We start from the raw sequence: 21,478 nt of genomic DNA on the forward strand, positions 1-21,478 counted from the left end.
ACAATTGTGATAAGAGCAGTAATGGGAATGAAACATGACCGTAATATCAGGGTAATACTCGAGTAATGTGCACAAAATAATCTGGTAATATTCTCTCAATGAGGATGTGTTTATTTTTGTATAATGTTTCCATATGCAATGTAATAATAGGGTCATGTAAGACTGGGTAGTATTTAACAACATTTATAGTAATGGCTTATATTGGAAAGTACACACAGATAATACTTTTCCATCAGTTGTTCTGAGTTTCTTGTTGCTCTACTTCATCTCCTTCTTTCTTTGTGTGTCCAGGTGTTGTCAAGTCACCTCATGCACTCCAGCCTACCAGGACTGACCAGACTGGAGCAGATGTTCTTGGTGGCCTTAGCTGATACTGTTGCAACCACCAGTGCTGAGGTCACCAGCTCCACTGACCAACAGTACACAGGTCAGTATACAGGTGAAACTCGAAAATTCGTTCATTTATTTCAGTAATTCAACTTAAAAGGTGAAACTAATATATTATATAGACTCAAAACATGCAAAGTGAGATATTTCAAGCCTTTATTTGATATAATTTTGATGATTATTGCGTATAGCTTATGAAAACCCCAAATTCAAAATCTCAGAAAATTAGAATATTGTGAAAAGGTTCAGTATTGTAGGCTCAAAGTGTCACACTCTAATCAGCTAATTAATCCAAAACACCTACAAAGGGTTCCTGAGCCTTTAATTGGTCTCTCAGTCAGGTTCAGTGGAATTCACAATTATGGGGAAGACTGCTGACCTGACAGTTGTGCAGAAAACCATCATTGACACCCTCCACAAGGAGGGAAAGCCTCAAAAGGTAATTGCAAAAGAAGTTGGATGTTTTCAAAGTGCTGTATCAAGGCACATTAATAGAAAGTTACGTGGAAGGGAAAAGTGTGGAAGAAAAAGGTGCACAAGCAGCAGGTATGACTGTAGCCTGGAGAGGATTGTCAGGAAAAGGCCATTCAAAGTGTGGGGGAGCTTCACAAGGAGTGGACTGAGGCTGGAGTTACTGTATCAAGAGCCACCACACACAGACGGGTCCTGGACATGGGCTTCAAATGTTGTATTCCTCTTGTCAAGCCGCTCCTGAACAACAAACAACGTCAGAAGCGTCTTACCTGGGCTAAAGAAAAAAAGAACTGGTCTGTTTCTCAGTGGTTCAAAGTCCTCTTTTCTGATGAGAGCAAATTTTGCATCTCATTTGGAAACCAAGGTCCCAGAGTCTGGAGGAAGAATAGAGAGGCACACAATCCAAGATGCTTGAAGTCCAGTGTGAAGTTTCCACAGTCTGTGTTGGTTTGGGGAGCCATGTCATCTGCTGGTGTTGGTCCACTGTGCTTTATTAAGTCCAGAGTCAGTGCAGCCGTCTACCAGGACATTTTAGAGCACTTTATGCTTCCTTCAGCAGACGAGCGATATTGAGATGCTGACTTCATTTTCCAGCAGGACTTGGCACCTGCCCACACTGCCAAAAGTACCAAAACCTGGTTCAATGACCATGGGATTACTGTGCTTGATTGGCCAGCAAACTCGCCTGACCTGAACCCCATAGAGAATCTATGGGGCATTGCCAAGAGAAAGATGAAAGACATGAGACCGAACAATGCAGAAGAGCTGAAGGCCGCAGGAAGCATCCTGGTCTTCTATAACACCTCAGCAGTGCCACAGGCTGATAGCATCCATGCCACGCTGCATTGAGGCAGTAATTCATGCAAAAGGGGCCCAAACCAAGTACTGAGTTCATATGCATGATTATACTTTTCAGAGGGCTGACATTTCTGTATTTAAAGTGCTTTTTTTTTTTTATTGATTTCATGTAATATTCTAATTTTCTGAGATTTTGAATTTGGGATTTTCATAAGCTGTACGCAATAATCGAAATTATATCAAATAAAGGCTTGAAATATCTCACTTTGCATGTAATGAGTCTATAATATATTAGTTTCAACTTTTAAGTTGAATTACTGAAATAAATGAACTTTTGCACAATATGCTAATTTTTCGAGTTTCACCTGTAAATGTTTGTGTGTGTATAGGTTACAATCATATCTGTGATAAATACAGTAGATTGTATAACATAGAATACATATAACATATTGCACCAAGGATTAATAGAGTTAGGGATTATTCTGTCTGTATTCCACAAACGGGAGTTGTCACCACATCAACATACAAAAATTGTTTCACACCACAATAAACTATCTTATATTGTAACCCTGTATTCAAATAAGTTTTACCATACACAATATATTTTGGTTACTTCTGATGCTTGATTCTCTTCAAAGATCTGTCAGTATTATACATGTTTTCAACTAGCAAACATTGTTTTAGTTGTAGTGACCTACCAAAATATCATGGCTTGCTGACCTCTTCTCCTTTTTCTAGTGTCCACAGGTGTTTATTTTTATGCTCACATCCATGTGACAGTACCCTGTGGCAATCTAAGCTCTTACGTTTAGAGTTGTTACCTTTTTATTGATTCAAGTTCTTTCATGTACAATAATCCTCCTCATTGTGGTGTCCTTGAGCAAGAGACTGGCCAGCTGCTGGCTCTTTATTCTGTAGCTGTTACTCTCTGATCTGTCAGGGGAGAGGACAAGTGACAGGAGATTTATTTTCTTTGCGAATGAATAAAACATTGCCACATTCTGTATTATGTACTTTGTATGCAAGATACATGATGCACACATACCTGCAGATTAGGCTTGTATTGTAATTTGGCATGTTGGCCTGCCTCATTGTCTACCAGTCCATTATCTGTGAAACTTGGTAAGAGATAATATTGTATTAAAGTTGAGTAAAGGTTATAGACATAAAACCTAAGCATAATTTGTCTTGATTGTGTGTTCCTGGATATAGTTCCAGCCATCAAATCTTTATTTGATTAAACAGACTTTTTTTCTCCAATTTTCCATCATATTTATTTAGTCTTTTGAGAAGAAGACATTAGCAGGTTGTTCCAAGGCTAAGTAAGCACAGAGGGGGTAAGAAGGTTCAGGGACAAGAGAGACAGTCTCTGACAGGATCACATGACCACAAGTGATAGTGGAGTTTCTGAAGGGCTTTGCTTTCTAGCTGCCCTTGTAATAGAGTGGTCGGTGGAGTAACAGTGAAGTGGCAAAGCTGACAGCTCCCTGGTGTTGTTTTTGTGTAGGTGCTGAGGCTCTCGATGAGTGTGGACTGAGGTACTTGCTGGCCATGCGTCTTCATACCTGCCTGCTCACCTCTCTGCCCCCCCTCTATCGCATGCAGCTGCTTCACCAGGGTAAAACACACTGCTCATTGTACTGCTGTGACGCATCCTGTATATAAGACGTTGTGTGATAATACCACTATATTTTTCATTCTGTGGTTATGAGGTGTAGATTTCTAGTGCATTTAATCTTGGGAATGAAACCTCTTGCTCTCTCTTCTCGCTATCCCTCTGTCTGTTGCTATGGCAGGCCTATCGACATGCCACTTTGCATGGGCCTTCCACTCAGAGGCGGAAGAAGAGCTGCTAAACATGATCCCAGCCATGCAGAGAAGTGACCCACAATGGTCTGAGCTCAGAGCTGTTGGAGTGGGTTGGTGGATACGCAACATCAACACACTGCGGAAAATGGTTGAGAAGGTACCAGGAAAAAAACATTTTTCTTTTAAATTGCAATATAATGTAATTTATTTTCCTGTATGTTGTTGATTGATTGATGAACACCTTATAGTATAATGCAGTCAGTGAGAACATTGCTGTTAGCTACCTTCTAGAAATACCACAGTTGAACCAGCATGTCTCAATAAAATAAAGGTATTTATAAGATTTAAAAATAGTGTTCACATCAGGTGTTCCTGTCATGTGTACACCCCCTGTAGTTCAGCCATCAAACCTGACTGTACTGAATATTCAAAGGCAGTGTGACCTATATTGGATTAATCTGCATTGTTCTCTGTACTGTCCAGCTGAAATGTATTTCCTACAGGAAGTATACATTTATAATGATAAGAATTTAGGATTATTGCAAAGAGCAAAGCAAAGCAAATAGTTAATGTGCATTGGTCTTTAACAGTAGCTAAATGAGAGGAACATTTATACTGGCATGTGTGACGATTGGAAATGTTTCGAAATTTTTATTCCTGCGTTGTCTTTGAAGTGCACTTGACATAATTCCAGCCAATAATTCAAATCTGGAACTATTCATTTAGTAACTATTACGTTTATGTGTAATCAGATAGGTAAAGCTGCGTTCCAGAGACACAACGATCCTTTAGATGCTGCTCTTTTCTACTTGGCCATGAAGAAGAAAGCTGTCCTGTGGGGCCTCTTCAGGTAGGACATTTTCATTTTATGTTTATGAACACTTAATTATTTTGAATTGAGTTACTTTCTAATTTCAATGAAGTTTCTCACACAACCTTCATGGGAGCTATGTGGGTTTTTTTTCTCAGGTCTCAGCATGATGAGAAGATGACTCAATTCTTCAAGAACAACTTCACTGAAGACCGCTGGCGAAAGGCAGCTCTGAAAAATGCTTTCTCCCTGCTGGGAAAGCAGCGCTTTGAACAGTCCGCTGCTTTCTTCCTACTGGCTGGATCACTCAAAGACGCCATAGAGGTGTGAATAACGTACACAAGCACACACTTTTACACTCACCAGGACACAAGATACACAGAGATACACAGTCATAACTTATTACTGTTGAGTCTGCTCCAACACTCCTTTTCATTTCTGCCACAGTGGAAACTTGGCATGGCCTTGTGTTTTTTGTTTTTTTACCCATAGCAACGGCAGCACGTTTAAACGCAGTGATCAGTAGCTCCCTTAATTTTCGCTACATTTTTGTTTTTTTTCCTCTACCTTTATCACAATGAAATGTACATTGTACCTTTATACAGATATGTGTTGCTGAGAGATGGATATTCTGCAGCCTTTAAATCACATAAGAGAAGTCTCAATTATACTGATATACTGATGCATAAAAAGCCTGCCTTCAGCTACATTTATTGGTTGCAGTGGAAATTACTACATCAAAATTCCTTAAATTTTGTTTAAATTTAATGCTTATTTATATTTATTATTTGAACTACAGATGTAACCAGGTCTCACTCCTCTCCTCTGTTATTCTATGTTGTGTAGGTGTTGTTGGAGAAGATGGAGGATCTCCAGTTAGCCATGATAGTAGCAAGGCTGTATGAGGCCGACTTTGAGAATTCATCCACCTGTCAAGGCCTCCTTTATGAGAAGGTCCTGGGCTGTAACAGGGATGGAAGTGGCTACCACTGTTCCAGACTACACCCTGACCCATTCCTCCGCAGCATAGCCTACTGGATCATGAAGGATTACACCCGAGCCCTGGACACACTGTTGGAGCGAATCCCCAAAGAGGATGATGAGAACCCTGGTCAGTTGGTTGCAGACATTTCAGTCAGTGTTACACAGCTCCAAAGATCCACTGAAGCCCGTTTGCCCTGCTCATCATGTATTGTGTGCTATGTTAAAAGGTCTTTTTCTTTCTCTCCCTTTTCTTCATCCCCCTTTGTTAGATGTGATGGTGAAATCTTGTAACCCTGTGGTGTTTAGTTTCTATAACTACCTGAGGACACACCCTTTGATCATCCGTCGCCACTTTGCAAATCCAGAAGGCACAGCAACAACTGTAGGCCTCACTGCTGAGAAGAGCAGCGCAGATGAGATCAACCTTATAGAGCGCAAACTGTTTTTCACCACTGCCAATGCACACTTCAAGGTGAGCTCATCAATAATATGGACACTCTTTCCAATCCAGTTCTTTTGATGAAGCTTTTTTATCTACCTCTCCTATTACAGTTTTTTTCTTTTTCATTTTATTTTAACAGGGAAAACTGGAGATAAGAGTCTCTTTTTAGGCTGTGCCCTGTGTAAACATCTTAACATGTACAGTAGACACACAAACAAGTAATTAAAACATACAAAGCTTAATTAAACCTACAAACCAAGACATACAATTCAAGGGAAACAATTGCATGCAACATTATAATAATTCTCTAACTTTCCTAAATTGGGTAAGTGACACCAGAGAGTTTAGCTCGAGTTTGATGTGCAGTTTGTTCTATAATTACAGAGCAAAAGAAAGCAGTCCTACCCAACTATGTGGAGACTGTTTGAGTCTCTATAGTAATCCACGTTTGTGATCTTGTGCTTATATTTATTACTTTAGTGGAAATTACGGATTAAATGTAGAGAGGTACAAAGTCTGATAAAATGTTAATTACAAACGCAGACATGCAAAGATTATATAGCAAGTGTTTACCCATGGTTTTAATCATATCTAAATCTTTTGTAGGTGGGCTGCCCAGTTCTGGCTCTGGAAGTGCTCTCCAAGATTCCCAAAGTTACCAAGAAATCTGGCTCCTCACCTTTGAGCAAAGCATCATCCAAGGCCAACTTAAACTCAAGCCAAACCCTGGAAAATGGCACCCTGGGTGGTGTGGACTGGGGCTTCCCTGCAGCCCCTGCCCATGCTTTGGGAGGAAATGATAGTGTGGGTGGGTTGGATTGGAGCCAGCCTATGATCAAGATAGAGGACGACGGACTGCAGCTGAACTGGGAAGAAGACAAGGAAGATGATGAAGACGAGGATGATGATGGTCTGACCATGAAGAAACCAGAGCCTGAGAACAAAGCCAATGGAGGCTCAGAGACTGGCGGCTCCAAAATGCAGAGAGAGAACTCACAGGTAGGAAGAATATATCTAGAATCCATTTGAACAATTGCAAATACTGGAATGATGATTATACATGTTTGAAACATTAAACATCTCTCAATTTTAAATCTACCCAAGTTCAGTTTTAATTTATAAACTTCTATCTCCACTATAACAGCAAATACACAGACTGTCATTTTGATGTTATGTGAAGACAAATCCTGGCCTGGTTCAGTCAGTTCCTCCGCTGAGTTAACTGGTGTTACGACCTGTCTCAGAAGGCCACAACAAAAGCTGTTAATAACATGTTTATTTACCAAAAATAAGTCAAATTAAGAGTTATTTCGAATTAGCATAATTAAAGTATGAAGTTTGTAGTCTGCAGTTTCTGTAATGTCTGTGAAAGTGTTGTAGTAGGCAAAAACCATAGAAATGGACGTAGTCATCGTGACGTCATCCGTTGGTTTGTGGACTGCCATTTGAAGCCTCGAGTTTGGCTGATAGGTCGCCGCCATGTTGAGTTTTTGCAACCAGGAAGTCCCCGGAAGTGACGATACGGCGGAGCTAACGGTTGTGTGTGGCGCTAGCTAGCTTGCTTAGCTAGGTGCAACTGTAACTCACGTTAACTTTCATTTTAACAGGGCTGACAACTTTGTCTAGCGAACAGTCTTAAAACTAAATGTACTCACCAGAGAAAGTGAACAGCCAACTCCTAATAAGCTCTTTCAATGGTGCTGGTTAAATTTACACAATGCCGAGAGTAGGCTCTAGCCTGATTGACAGGTCGCCGTGGTAACGGCTATTGTCAATCTATTGTCAATCATAGATAATCCCGCCCTGAAACATACTCTGCTTTGTGGTCTATTTTAAAATAAATGGGACCATAATTTACTAAATCAACATAATTTTGTATTGAAGAAGACTTGAAACTAGCGACTGAGGCCATAAACTCATTATGAAAGTGTTTACTGGGGTAATTATTCAGCTGAGAAGTAGGGTCATTTTCACATTATTTCTAATGGAGCCGGACTTCATTTTGCAACCAGAAGAGTCGCCCCCTGCTGGATTTTCAATAGAATGCAGGTTTCAGGGACTTCCGCATCGGCTTCGTATTGTAGACCGGAAGCTTCCCGCTTAGCTAAAACAAGGTAAACACCACAAAGCAACAATCGAAACCAAAGAAGACCCCACCCACTCATGATGCCACAGGCCGTCGCAACTGGAATAAAGGGGCATTGTCTGATTCACAACTAAAAGTTTTGCATTCAAATTATACTCACTTGGAGATGAGACTTACTGTAAACCTCAATCGTTGCTTTAGTAGATATGACCATCTGAAAGATTTTTAGCGGAATTCACATTAGTAATTTGCAAGACAAAGCCTCACTATGTTAAAAAAGGGGAGGTATCTGCACCCAGAATGGACTCTCTGGAAGACTTCAGAAAATGTGCTTGAGGTCCTTTGCGGACTTGAATTTGGACATCCTTAAACACTCATGGGAATGCTTCCATAAGGTCAGCAAAGCACAGGCCTTTTTCTTTAACTCACTCATATGTTTCAGGGTGAGTCAGAGGTGGATGTGATAGCAGAGCAGCTGAAGTTCCGCGCCTGTCTAAAGATCCTGATGACAGAGCTTCGCACGCTGGCCACAGGCTTTGAGGTGGATGGAGGGAAGCTCCGCTTTCAGCTCTACAGTTGGCTGGAGAAGGAGATAGCAGCCATGCATACGATCTGCAACTACAAGGTACACTTTGATAATATATGATTTAGTTTATGCAACTGGCATGGACTAAGATTTTTTTCCTTCTCGGTTGAGCATGGTTATTTAAAAATTTTGTTAACACAAAGGTGCAGAGGAAGGATGAAGATTCAGAGGTAGAGCGCTGGGAAGAGCGTACAGCCTCAGTGGATATATCAGAAGAGGCCCTGGACCATACAGAGGCTGGGGCCTACGAGCGTCACCAGATGGAGCGACGTCGTCTTCAAGCCAAGCAGCAGCACTCTGAGAGACGCAAGGCGTGGCTTAGGAAGAACCAGGCCCTGCTGAGGGTGTTTCTGTCCTACTGTAGCCTTCATGGAGCCAAGGGAGGAGGAGTCACCTCTGTTCGCATGGAGCTTCTATTCCTTCTGCAGGAGAGCCAGCAGGTACACGTACACACTCATACACACGTATGTTATGTAATTTTACTGGATTAATGCGAAACAATTTCTCTCCCGCAAAAGCAAATCAACATATTCCTGTCTCACTCTGTAGGAAACCACAGTTAAGCAGCTGCAGTCTCCTCTGCCTCTGCCTACTACACTGCCTCTGCTATCGGCTTGCATTGCCCCCACAAAGACGGTCATAGCCAATCCCGTTCTCCACCTCAGCAACCACATCCACGACATCCTCCACACCATGACCTTCATGAACACCCCTCCACATCCTGACATCATGGATGATCGGGTCAGAGCTCAAATAAGAATCTAACTTTATGTAGACTTAAGCAGCTTGCCTCCAGCGTTTCTCATCTCAAGTTGACATCATTCTAATATTGAATAACTGAAACTGTGTCTGTCTTTCACCCTCAGGTGAATACTCTGCACACACTAGCAGCATCTCTGTCTGCTTGCGTCTATCAAGCACTGTGTGACAGTCACAGCTACAGGTAACTATGTCTCTGCAGTGCAGTGCCGCAGGTCCAACTGTCTCTACAAGACCATAGATGCTTTTGTTTTGGTGTCTTGTTTACCCTGTTCAGTCCACAAAGCACACCATCACTGCTACTTTTTGTCTTCAAGACAGCATCATTGTAAGATGAGATAGCTAACCACACCCTGACTCTAGCTCAGACAAGATCCAAACAAGAGATTTATATTTATCTTCTCATTTCATTTTAGGAAAGAAAACCAATGAGCAACACGTACGTTTTATATGTTTGTGACTCACGGTTTATCTTTCTGTTGTTGGCTTTGCAGCAGCCAGACCGAGGCCAATCAGTTTACAGGAATGGTGTACCAGGGCCTGTTGCTCAGTGAGAGGAAACGACTCCGCACTGAAAGCATTGAAGAACATATAACTCCCAATTCCGCTCCTGCACAGTGGCCAGGTAACAAAGCCCCTGCTTTTCCAACCACTGGTATTTTGGGGTTAGATTAAGCTCTTTTTGTTCTCATACTCTCATAAATAGTTTTACTGACATTCAAGCTAAGTTAGATCATTTTCTAGAATCCTCACAGAATGCATAGAAAGGGACAATGGCATGATGGGCATGAAGAAATGACTAAGAGAATATATGAAAAGCAGAGGGAGAGGAATAGCAGAGCAAAGCAGGCAGTCTGTGTTTATGCAGAGAGGCAGATGGTGTTCTATAATAGGAGCTTCATGGCCTCTGGGAAGGAAACGGAAAGACTGTTCATGCCGTCATGCAAATGTTTCATAAGTGTGCTCTGTATTGTGCAGAGATAGCATTTTGTTCTGCTCTGGAGTTTTTTTTTTTGTAAAAACCATGTTATATTTATGTGTCCTCCCTCTGCAGGTGTGTCGTCCCTGATTTCTCTGTTGACGTCTGCCAGGGAGGAGGACCAGCCGAGGCTCAACGTGCTGCTGTGTGAAGCGGTCCTGGCAGTTTATCTTGCACTGCTCATCCATGGCCTGTCCACTCACAGCAGCAATGAACTCTTCCGCCTGGCAGCACATCCCCTTAACAACCGTGTGTGGGCCGCAGTCTTTGGGGGAGGGGCTAAAGTCATTATTAGGCCAAAGAGGCCTGAGGCCCCACCAGGTATAATTATTGTTTGGTCATTAATTACTTTTACCTTTAATTCCATCATCATTGTCATTGTTGTCTTTAGTCTTCCTCCCTTGTCTTCATAATCTGTCCCTGTGCGTATAATCTTTCCGTTGTCCTCTACTGCTGAACCTGTTGACTTTCTATATCCTGACTTATCTCTGATCTGAGGCAATGCTTCCATCCCTACATAGTTCCATAAACATACACCCAGCCCTGTCCTGATGATGCTCCTAAGATGCTGCTGCTCCTGTGTAGTGTCTTGTGTGAGTGTCCCCTCTGCCTTATGTCCCAGTGCCAACTGAGTTTGAGGCAACAAAGCCAGAGGAGTCTCAAGAGACAGGAAGACCTGAGCAGAGCAGCCTCACCCCAAACCCCTCTCCCATCCCCACTGAAACCCAGCGCCCCAAACGCCCCCCTCCTCCCATTTCAAGGGCAGAGGGGTTGGGCGCTGTGGCATCAGCAACTAAGGCCAGCTGTGAGTAACCGGGCTGGTGGATTGCAGTGCTGGTTTGAAGGATTGCAGTGCATGGTAACTGTACAGGTTTGCTTTGTTGCAGATGCTTGACTTACCCCTCTCTCTCTCGTGCAGCTACTACTGAATGTCCATTACAAACAACAAAGCTCACTAGTGCTATGAAGACATAGTCATCTGTGTTCAGTGTTAAGATAAGCCAACAGCTGTGCGTGACGTTGTGCGTGTGTGTGTGTGTAGTGCATTGCACGTACATGTTGTAACATCCTCTATGCTCATCTCATTGTGTCATTCCTGTTGTGCCATTGAAGCACCAGCTGGGCCTAGCAAGGAGTGTTCAGAGGCCAAGGCTGAGCAACCCTCTCAGACTAAATCTGAATCTGAGACTCAACCAGGTACACCTTGAGTGTTATTAGACTAATGAAAATAACTGTAGGGCTGGAACTGCATAATTAGTTCTCTTTTGTCCAGTTTGTAGAAATAAATATTTAAAAATAATGTGAATGGACCAGATTTATATCAGTAGTTTGTAGCAGAGGTACTGATACTAGCTCTTATGTGACTTGATTCAGCTGTTTGTCTGCATCCGATTTTTAAATTTCTAGCAATGAAGCCATTTCCTGAGTAGCTATGCTGTATAAGTCTGTTGACTGAACTTGACAATTCTCATTTATATTCACTAGGCCAAAGTAATCTGTGCTCACATTGTATTTGTGGTGGTAGAACGATACGGGCTGGCATTTAGACTCTTTATCACTGTAGAGTTTGAGATGGATCTCAGTAAAGCCAAGAGCCTTTTGAAGAGCTGGTAAGGGGGGTCTTAAATGCCATCCTGTTGATAGGAATCATGGCAAATGTTAAAACTCTGACATTTAAGCACCGCTGCCATCTTACATGCATGTCACAAACACACAGCTATACACAGATGTGACGCATTGATGCCTCCTTGTCATGTTCTAATTAACACTCTACACTTAAATAAATGTTAATGTCACCAATCTTAAAGTTTGCCCCCGTAGCTGCTCAAAAAATTTCGTTTGATGTGTGTTCTATATGTATTTCGTGCCACACACTGTCAGTTATTTATGTAATATTATTCAGTTATGTAATTGTCTGTGGAGTAGCTGTATGTCTAACTGTACTGTCTACTCTGGTTTGTGTCTTGTCTTGTTTTTTTTTTCTGGTGTGATGCCAGAGATAGTCACCCAGGATAATGGTGCAGGTTTGTGCACAACCTAGTGTGTCTTTTCCTGTGTCTCCATCCCAAACGTTTGTATTTGTGTATTTGTATCTCTCTTTTCCAAGTCTATTAATTTTCTTTCTTGTGCTATGACTCATCCAAGTCATAGATCGCAAAGTTATATTGTACAGGACCTCTGTTTTAGACCAGATTAAGGTTAATGTTCAAAATTTAATTCAGCTCTATGTAGATGTGGATGTAGAGTATACTGTGTTCTGTGTAGCGTGTGTATGCAGTTCACTTCCTCCTCCAAATCTATCCTTATCTATTTCTTGACCCTCTTTTGCCTTTAAAATGACACTCATCATTTGTACAAAAGTTACAAAAGTGTAGCATACTGCAGTCTGCTGCAAATTGACCTTATCAGAGTTCATTGTGTTTGAAGATACCATCTCTTTGTTCTTCCCTCCCCCCCAGTGGCTCCCACTCAGCCCCCAGCGGAGGATGTGGACCGATACAGACGTAGGTTCAACATGAGGATGCTTGTTCCTGGACGCCCTGTAAAAGAGACCCCAGCCACCCCACCTCCTGTGCCCGCCGAGAGACCTGCATACCGGGAGAAGTTCATTCCACCAGAGTTGAGCATGTGGGACTACTTTGTGGCCAAAGTAAGGCATTTAATTCTACATATGTGGAACTGACTACTGAGATTGGTAAATCGTAGTCTACAGGTTATTATTATTCCTCTCTCTCCCTATATCTGCCTTTTTCATTTGCTTTTTCTCTTCTCATTATTTCCTCCCTCTCAGCCATTCCTGCCGCTGTCAGACAGCAGTGCTCTGTATGACTCAGACGAAAGCGGCGCAGATGATGATGAGGATGATGATGACGACGCCTTCCTCTCTGACACACAGATGACGGAGCACTCTGATCCGAACTCCTACAGGTAGGGCTCACCCTCTTTTCTTTTTATTTTGAAGTCTTTGCCTCAGATTTTAAACTTCTTGCATGTCTGTCTATGTGCTATGTAGCTGGGCTCTGATCCGCCTGGCTATGGTGAAACTGGCTCATCACAACGTCAAAAACTTCCTCCCTCTCACTGGCCTTGACTTCACAGGTACATTCTCACGTCATCATTGACCCATAACAGCTCCTTAAATCTTAATATACAGTAAGATGTATACTTGATGAAGATACACTGAAATACAAATATTTCTGAATTTGTATACATGAATAAATGATTAATTGGTGTTGCTGCTGCCTGTTGTGAGTATATACATATACATATGTGTTTGTGTCACAGAACTGCCAGTCACCTCCCCTCTCAGCAACGCTGTATTGAAGACTTTAGAGAATTGGGAGCAGCTTCTGCTGGAGCGAATGAACAAGTTTGACGGCCCGCCTCCCAACTACATCAACACTTTCCCTACTGACCTCAGTTCAGGAGGTGGCCCCGCCATACTCCGACACAAGGCCATGCTGGAGCCAGATAACACACCCTTCAAGTGAGATTTAAATCATATACAGTATACAAAAATATAGACACACACTAGGGCTGGGTAATTAAAAACATTGATATAACAACGTTTAAAGTTTATTTTACTCTATAAATTCAGAGCAGATTATACCAATCCTCAAATTAATACTTAATGACTTTTATACTAGCGAAGAGTGACAGTGCACAGTAACAAAATAAAAGAGACACAATTCAGGCAACAAATGAAATATATACAACCACTGCAAGACTAACACTAGCACAACTATATTAGTGTAGCTCAGGAACCCGTCTGGTACAGTTGATCAATTTCAAAATGAACAATCATAGATGTTGCACCCAAGAACTAAGACTAATAAAATGCAATACCTCAAAAATTACATCAAAGACATTCTACAGATCACAGACAACATTGCACATCATAAAGAATAATGATTTGATATTTGCATGTCACCCTGAAATACTTTATACTTTGGCTTTGATAAATAGGAGTCCTCTGACTAAACTACATTGTTATAATAGTAATAGCAAGCAGCCTAGAGCCAACAGTAGATAAGATTAAAAGGTTGTTTATATACTTATATAACAATTGTTTTAAAATACTTTGGCTTCACAACCAAGTTACACACTCGGAACACTTAATTAAACAGCAACAGTCAGTGGTTACATATCATGGTAATGACATGAATGAATGGTTATATTGTGTGTTATGTAGTTGGGATAAAACAGTGGAAGAGAATTTTCAATATTAAAACAATTATCCGTTTCCATATCAATAATGCTTATATACATTTCACTGAACAAATATGTTGCAAATTACAGTCATGTGTGTAGTATCAGATCATATAAATAAAAAATATCCATGACACAAGTCTCCTAAGTGGATCCACTCATATGTGGCCAATTTATGTTTTGTCCATATTATTATTTTTTTTAGGACAAAGAACCACCAGTCTTTTCCAGCCCGACGTCTTTGGCATTTCCTGGTAAAACAGGATGTTCTTCAGGAGACTTTGATCCGTTACATCTTTACTAAGAAAAGGAAGCAGAGTGAGGTCAGCAGCCCACAGGCCTACAATGATGATGATTAAACCCGCCATTGTTTTATTTAACAAGCCATGTTAGTTGATATTTACCCCAAAATGTTTGCATTTTTCTTTTTGTGTATGTGTGTATATTCATCCCCTTACACAATTACTACAATGACCCCAATATAAGAATATATTCGCTTGGAAATTACATTTTCAAAAATGGGTTTGTCTTACATTTAACTATTAGTGGTTTAAAAATAATCTGTAAAACAAAATTGCCCTTTTAAATGGCTCAAGTTACTGTGAGTAAACTACAGTGTCTAAACTACAGATGAAGAGACATTATGACTGTGTTGAAAAAAGTTACTAAAAATAGACCATAATAACCACATGACACCCATAATGATGATGACTGAATAATGATGGGACTGATGAGATATGCAATAGCAAAAGAAATGAGCACTTATCTCTGTAGTTAATATTTTTGTTATTGTCATGATTGCTTTGACACTTCAGACATCTTTAATCAAGCACAGGACAGTTCACTGCCTTCTGTGATGTCTGGAACTGTTCACTGTTATGCAATCACTTACATCACAGACTTCTACTGTAGCTGCCAGTCCAAAATTAGACAAATATCTGAGGGATTATGGTCCCAGAACCTTAGTTTGTTATTACAGAATTCATTTCAGTCTTTACATACTGGACTAACCAGATTACTTCATATTAAACTGTAGCAGTCAGATCCCCATTCATCCTACTACGTGACTGTAGCTCCATGCTAATGAGGTGGACTGTGTTCGTAATCATTTATATTTTATCGCCAAGAGTACATCAAAGATCCTGTCAAACTTTTACATTTTCTTTTCATTCCATGTTTTATTTTTCTTTCTTTGTACATGTGTTTTGTGTTGTGCCGTGTTGGTGTGTTTTGTGTCTATATTGCCTTTGTGTGTGTTGTGTAGTCTGTAGAGAACCATATGGACCATATAAGCCAAAACTGCATAGCAGGAGCTAGCGGTCCCTATAAGGTAGTATCATTTACTGTACCAGCCCAGGCCCTGGCACTGTCTGTCCATCTGTCTGTCCGGGAGAGTCACTGTAAAGCCAAGCTTGGGGGAGAAAGTGCATTAAACTTATAAAGGATTATTGTACACCAATTGCACAGGATTTAGGTTTGCAGTAGAGCCAATATGAGCTAATTTCATATAAATCCATATTGGTGTTTATAGAGCCGATAAATGACGATTAAAAAAGAAAGGGAGAGATGGCAGACGGATCCTTCAGTCGTGTTATGTGTTGTTGTTGCATAGTTTGTCCACAAATCCATCGCAAAACAACAGACAACTGACACAATCAGCTGTACTTTTGTTCGAAGTACTATTTAGTTTAAAAAAATTTAAACTGCATTATTTTATGTTCTCTTGGCAAGGTCTCATAACTACACATGTTATGTGTTTCTGAAAAGAAGAAAAAAATAATATTGGCCGATATATCAGATTTTAAAATCCTCAAATATCAAAATCGGTATCGTTCTTAAAAACCCCATAACGATCGGACTCTAGTTTGCAGGTTATGGTTAGAGGTTGCACCACTTGGTGAAGCTCTTGACATCTCTTCCCGAGCTTGGTTTGATGGTGACTGCTCTGGCAATTTTTCTGGCATAAAATCTGCTAAAGCTTCTATGGCTTAGATCTAACGTTTAATCTTTCCCTTTCACTGGGACACCTTTGACATTCACTCAAATAACCTCACATTCGATCCCTACCAATAACACATCTCCCTGTGTTTCTGACTCCGTTCTCCTCTCTAGCTGGACTGATTCTGCTGGACCCAAAAGCCAAAACAAAGCTCCCCTTAAGAGAGCTGGCACGTACAGTGGACTTACTAACTTGCATGCTCACTGTCAGGGCTGTGTAAGGCTTGCTAATTGTGCAGGTGTTGTCACTGGGGAATCCCAAATCAACAGTCTAAATTGTCAGTATTTAGTTGTGTACTTCTACATGTCCTATGATTACTGCTCTCCCTTGCGAATGTGGCTGTACTTGACGTGAATATTTTTGGAGTAACTTGATGGCCCAATGCAAGTGTTTTGGAAGAATGTATTTTTCCGGCCAGTAGAAGGAAATTAACTTAACATGAACACTATAAGAATAGGCTTTTAAACATTACTTTTACTCAGTGGCCCCCGGAGCTTTAATTTGTCTTGAAATTTGATGTATCAGTTTTTTTGGCTTTTCCAGGTGGAGGCAGATCTGGGCTTCCCAGGAGGCAAGGCTAAAATCATTCATAAGGAATCCGATATAATAATGGCATTTGCAATCAATAAGGTACGTTTGTGTGTGAGAGTGACACAATTACTGGGTGCACTTAATTTCACTCCATAATTTCATAAGTTTTTCCCAAGATGTTTCCCGGATGTAATTTGGTACTAAGTAACGGGTAATTCCATAATCCTTTCCTGGAAACTTCTTCTGAATTTACAAATATATATCCGTTCCTTTCTAGTAAATTAGAGGAAACTGTTTTTAAGTCCATCTTTGTTGTTGTCTCATCCTCCCTACTTGTCCATCTACTCCCTGCTTCACTCCATTTCCAGGCTAACTCCAACGAGATAGTGTTGGCTTCCACTCATGATGTACAGGAGGTGGACGTGACTAGTCTGGTGGCTGTCCAGCCCTACACTTGGATAGGGGATGACTTTGATAAGGAGTCCCGCAGGTGAGATTCAGGGCATATCATAAGTGGCCTTTTTTCTGTCCTCATAGAAACAATTTCAACCCTCTCTGCTCCTACACACAAAAATAACAGATAGTTAGTTAATCAGTTATTTCTGCATCATGCCAAATATTTGTCCACCCCACATAGGATTACTTGACTGCATAGGGATGTCTTGAGAAGTTCCTAAGCATCAGTATCAAGGCCGATACAGGCATATTTTACTGAATTAGAATTAGGGAAAAATAAAGCTGATCAAAATTTGATTCTTTCTTAATTGTACATTGACTGTAAAGAGAGTGAAAATTAGAGTGTGTGAATGTAAAAAAAGATTTGGTCATGTAGCTGATCATTTCAACTCAATTTCAGTGGTCTCAATCTCCAAGTTAAACTTTTGTCATATCAATGATTTAAAGCTTGTAACTTAATGGTTTTGAACCAGTATCATATTCAGTATTTGGATCAAGTAGCTTGTGAAAAACAAGGTGGGCTGAATTTGTAAGCCTACGCATTATTTCGATGTGTCAGATACATATTCAATCAACGTTTAGCTAAATGTTGGTATTGGATCGATTACATGATTTCAGGTAACGTGTTCATGCAAAAATAAATTTGCATAAAAAATGTAATTAATTCCACACTGAATAGTAGAATAAACGCTGTCTGAAGTTTATCCTGATAAAGGTCTTGTTTATCTCATCTTCCAGGCTTTCTGTAGGCAATACAGGGTGTCACTGTACAGGAAATGCCATAGGCCTGCCGTAGGCTGTGATGATAGTTATAAAATTATATAAATATTTCTAAGATCATCATATCACTATGGGCAAGTGTTCATTTAAGCAAAAACTTAAATGAATGAATCATTATTAAATGGTTAATGCCATCATCATTTACTGCAGCATTTCTGGGTCCAGGTCTTTACTTAATTATATCGTAACAAATTATTGTTATATACTGCTGGGAAGTGTTGGAAAAAATGTCAAATAATTCTAAGCCATATCGTTCACACTGGTTTTCCATCATACTTGCATTGTGATTTTAAACCAAGTATATATTGCATTCTATGTGGTATGAAAATCTTAAACTTAACATGGTGAACCATGCAGAAACCCGGTAAGTAACTGGCTGACTTAAATATTTTCTGTGTGAATGTCCATGTTTGAAACTTTAAACTAAATTAAACATTTTCAATGACGAGTGATTTTTTTTTTGTTTTACAGCTCCGACGACATAGACTATCGTTCTTCTCATACCAACATTGCCCAGGCTAGCTCTGTCCCCTTTGCACCACCACAGATGGCAGTCTCTGCATCCATGCCATGGCTCGGCAGTGGGCAGACCAGCATGGGAGCCAGTGTGGTACGAGTCTATGCACTGCAAACACAGATGGACACAAAGACACCAGAAGTGGAAACTAAGTTCTGTTTTGATCCCTATAGATGGCATTGAATATGTGCTGTCACACTGCAGTCTTTGCATTTCGAATGTCTGTGCTCCACAATAGATGCATTAGTAAAGTTTTAGATTTAATTTTCTTTGGTGTGAGAGACCTTGGTTCAAATCCACTGTTGGACACCAATGAGCAAGACACTTAACCCCTAGTTGCTCCAGAGGCGTGCATGTATAGCAATTGTACGTCGCTTTGGATAAAAGCGTCAGCTAAATGAATAAATGTTCAAGTTATTAACACCAAACATAAACAGGAAGGCAATTGACTACTAGGATTTAACTCTGCAGGTTGTACAACCTGCACATTTTCAGTAGACGTTTGTATTTTTTATTTTATCAATGTTTTGTCAAACTGAGTCATGCCGCCTAAACAGTTCCCTGCTGAGTCTATGGAGGCTGATACAAAGAAGGGGTGCGTTTGCATGGCAGAGATGGACGCATATAAACACAGATAGCAGCCACTCTCACAGCCGGCTACCCAAGGTACAGATTTGCGTCACACTTAAACACAGTCAGGGTTCTCCATGTCCTAGCCATGTTGATGTTGTTGAGCGTGAGACACTTAAGGAAGACTGGACAGAGGATGTCTTACAGGTTCAGCATATTACAGAAAGGGGTTTTCTTGATTGTGCAGTGGTGTTTGGTTAGTGGAGATTGATAGTCAGTCGATCCTCATCTTCTGATGTGCAGCATATCATGACAGCAACAGTGGACACTCAAGAGGATTTATGAGTGGTCTTTGAGGCTATAATATATAAAGCACAGACTTTCAGTTAAGGTGAAAGCTCTGAAAGCAGATGAAATCAGTTTAATTTTAGTTGGTGTAATTCGGCTTATTAATATTCAAATGTTCATATCGTGTTTTCTTTTTGTTTTTTTGTACTAGTGAGCAAGTGATCTTTTTTTTATTAAAACAAGAGAAACCTCTGACTTATTTGTTTGTCAGTTTAACAGCATCATCGATAAGCATTTATCTTTAAACAAATTCCTACAGAACACAGGTGAAGGTTTTTTTACCTAAAATCTATAATTCATCTTCTTAACATTATGCGTTGTGAGATAAACCGATGTTTTTATTGATGTTTTTCAGATTATGAAAAGGAATCTAAATAATGTGAAGCGAATGACATCCCATCCCATCTATCAGTATTGTAAGTGCCCACACTGAAGCCTTTGCATATGAGGCCATCACCAGTATACAGTTTATTTGTGATCATCTTTCGGTAAATTTCTCTCCCCCTCTGTCTGCCTCCATCTCTCTCCCTTCGCCTTTTCTCTCTGTATGTTTGTGTGTGTGTTCACGCTTCAGACATGACAGGGGCTCAGGACGGTAGTGTGAGAATGTTTGAATGGAACAGACCTCAGCAGCTCATTTGCTTCAGACAAGCAGGCAATGCTAGAGTCACCCGGCTCTATTTCAACTCCCAGGGCAATAAGGTACACACACACACACACACACACACAAACATATTGCAACATCTGTGTTTTATCTGTTTGGTGTGATTGTTCTGATTGCTCTGTCTTCTTCTTGAAGTGTGGAGTTGCTGACGGAGAGGGCTTCCTCAGTCTCTGGCAGGTCAACCAGACTTCGTCCAACCCCAAACCCTACCTGGTGAGGTCACCTCCCACCTCCTTAATCACCACCCCAGCACACTCATATACATCTTTAGACCAGCAAAACCCTAAATATGAATCATTAAAGTGAATATATTTGTTTTACTTGTCCTTTTCTTGCCGACAGAGTTGGCAGTGCCACACTAAGACCTGCGGTGATTTTGCCTTCATCACGTCCTCCAGCCTCATCGCCACGGCTGGGCAGTCCAATGATAACAGGTCTGCATCTGCACTGAGAAACAACACTATTAAACCAACACTAATCTTTCTCCGTTGGTATTGACTGTCTTATATTATCCTTGGTTTACTTTATCCACAGAAATGTTTGCCTGTGGGATACTCTGATTTCACCTAGCAATACCATGGTCCACGGTAATAAATCCCGAATGCAAACAAGCGTATTTTAATGATTTTTCCTTGCATACAGTTGTTTTGTGATCCAATTTCACATTTCTTCCCACCCACCCCTTCAGCGTTCCCCTGCCATGAGAACGGGGCCACTGTGCTGCAGTATGCTCCTAAACAGCAGCTGCTGATCACTGGAGGCAGAAAGGGCTTTGTGTGCGTGTTTGACATCCGCCAGAGGCAGCTGCTCCACACTTTCCAGGCCCATGACTCAGCTATCAAGGCCCTTGCACTGGATGCCTTTGAGGACTTCTTTGTTACTGGCTCTGCAGAGGGCAACATGAAGGTGACACGTGCTCCATCACTCACTTACTGACAAAACATAATTTTCTACAGTAATACTTTTATTGTGAAGTGAGGATTAATGTCTTATTTAGAGTACAGACCTACTTGATAAAATCAGAAAATCGCTTGATGAATGAAATGTTGAAAAAACTGCAAAGGCAGTCATCCCGCCCAGTATTAATAAGCTCCGGTAATCCGACATCCCCTATAACAGCACCCTATTGTAGCTGACCCATCCGATGTTTGGAGAGGCAAGGCACTTCTCAAATCAATGGCTACACAGGGCTCACCACTAACTGTGAAAAGTGGTTGCCAGGCTGGCAACCAGGCATCAGCTTGGCATTTTAGGCACCTTTATATTTTGAGTGATTAAGTAACTCTACA

General features: G+C 40.8%; 1 protein-coding gene across 7 annotated transcripts in view; it reads left to right on the top strand.

The window, feature by feature from the left end:
- Positions 1-21,478, top strand: part of dmxl2 (Dmx-like 2) — a 47,382-nt gene that overhangs the window by 22,847 nt on the left and 3,057 nt on the right. For 3 of the 7 annotated variants that reach the window (XM_038700827.1, XM_038700829.1, XM_038700828.1), the window contains exons 25-55: positions 292-427; positions 3,167-3,277; positions 3,456-3,625; positions 4,221-4,318; positions 4,438-4,603; positions 5,126-5,390; positions 5,533-5,735; positions 6,312-6,704; positions 8,234-8,416; positions 8,521-8,817; positions 8,927-9,118; positions 9,244-9,320; positions 9,631-9,761; positions 10,191-10,436; positions 10,738-10,920; positions 11,229-11,312; positions 12,575-12,765; positions 12,907-13,043; positions 13,129-13,214; positions 13,401-13,602; positions 14,530-14,647; positions 15,589-15,654; positions 16,867-16,953; positions 17,223-17,344; positions 18,562-18,700; positions 19,881-19,941; positions 20,100-20,227; positions 20,325-20,402; positions 20,532-20,623; positions 20,724-20,776; positions 20,878-21,095. In XM_038700827.1, the coding sequence (XP_038556755.1) occupies positions 292-427; positions 3,167-3,277; positions 3,456-3,625; positions 4,221-4,318; positions 4,438-4,603; positions 5,126-5,390; positions 5,533-5,735; positions 6,312-6,704; positions 8,234-8,416; positions 8,521-8,817; positions 8,927-9,118; positions 9,244-9,320; positions 9,631-9,761; positions 10,191-10,436; positions 10,738-10,920; positions 11,229-11,312; positions 12,575-12,765; positions 12,907-13,043; positions 13,129-13,214; positions 13,401-13,602; positions 14,530-14,647; positions 15,589-15,654; positions 16,867-16,953; positions 17,223-17,344; positions 18,562-18,700; positions 19,881-19,941; positions 20,100-20,227; positions 20,325-20,402; positions 20,532-20,623; positions 20,724-20,776; positions 20,878-21,095 (4,713 nt within the window). The remainder of the gene's footprint in view (positions 1-291; positions 428-3,166; positions 3,278-3,455; positions 3,626-4,220; positions 4,319-4,437; positions 4,604-5,125; positions 5,391-5,532; positions 5,736-6,311; positions 6,705-8,233; positions 8,417-8,520; positions 8,818-8,926; positions 9,119-9,243; positions 9,321-9,630; positions 9,762-10,190; positions 10,437-10,737; positions 10,921-11,228; positions 11,313-12,574; positions 12,766-12,906; positions 13,044-13,128; positions 13,215-13,400; positions 13,603-14,529; positions 14,648-15,588; positions 15,655-16,866; positions 16,954-17,222; positions 17,345-18,561; positions 18,701-19,880; positions 19,942-20,099; positions 20,228-20,324; positions 20,403-20,531; positions 20,624-20,723; positions 20,777-20,877; positions 21,096-21,478) is intronic. The other 4 variants (XM_038700832.1, XM_038700833.1, XM_038700830.1 and 1 more) reach the window with 3 other exon arrangements.

This window comes from Micropterus salmoides, unplaced genomic scaffold (genome assembly GCF_014851395.1).
Source record: "Micropterus salmoides isolate LMB-PRFRI ecotype aquatic unplaced genomic scaffold, ASM1485139v1 Ms_hic_scaffold_6, whole genome shotgun sequence".
Taxonomy (NCBI): domain Eukaryota; kingdom Metazoa; phylum Chordata; class Actinopteri; order Centrarchiformes; family Centrarchidae; genus Micropterus; species Micropterus salmoides.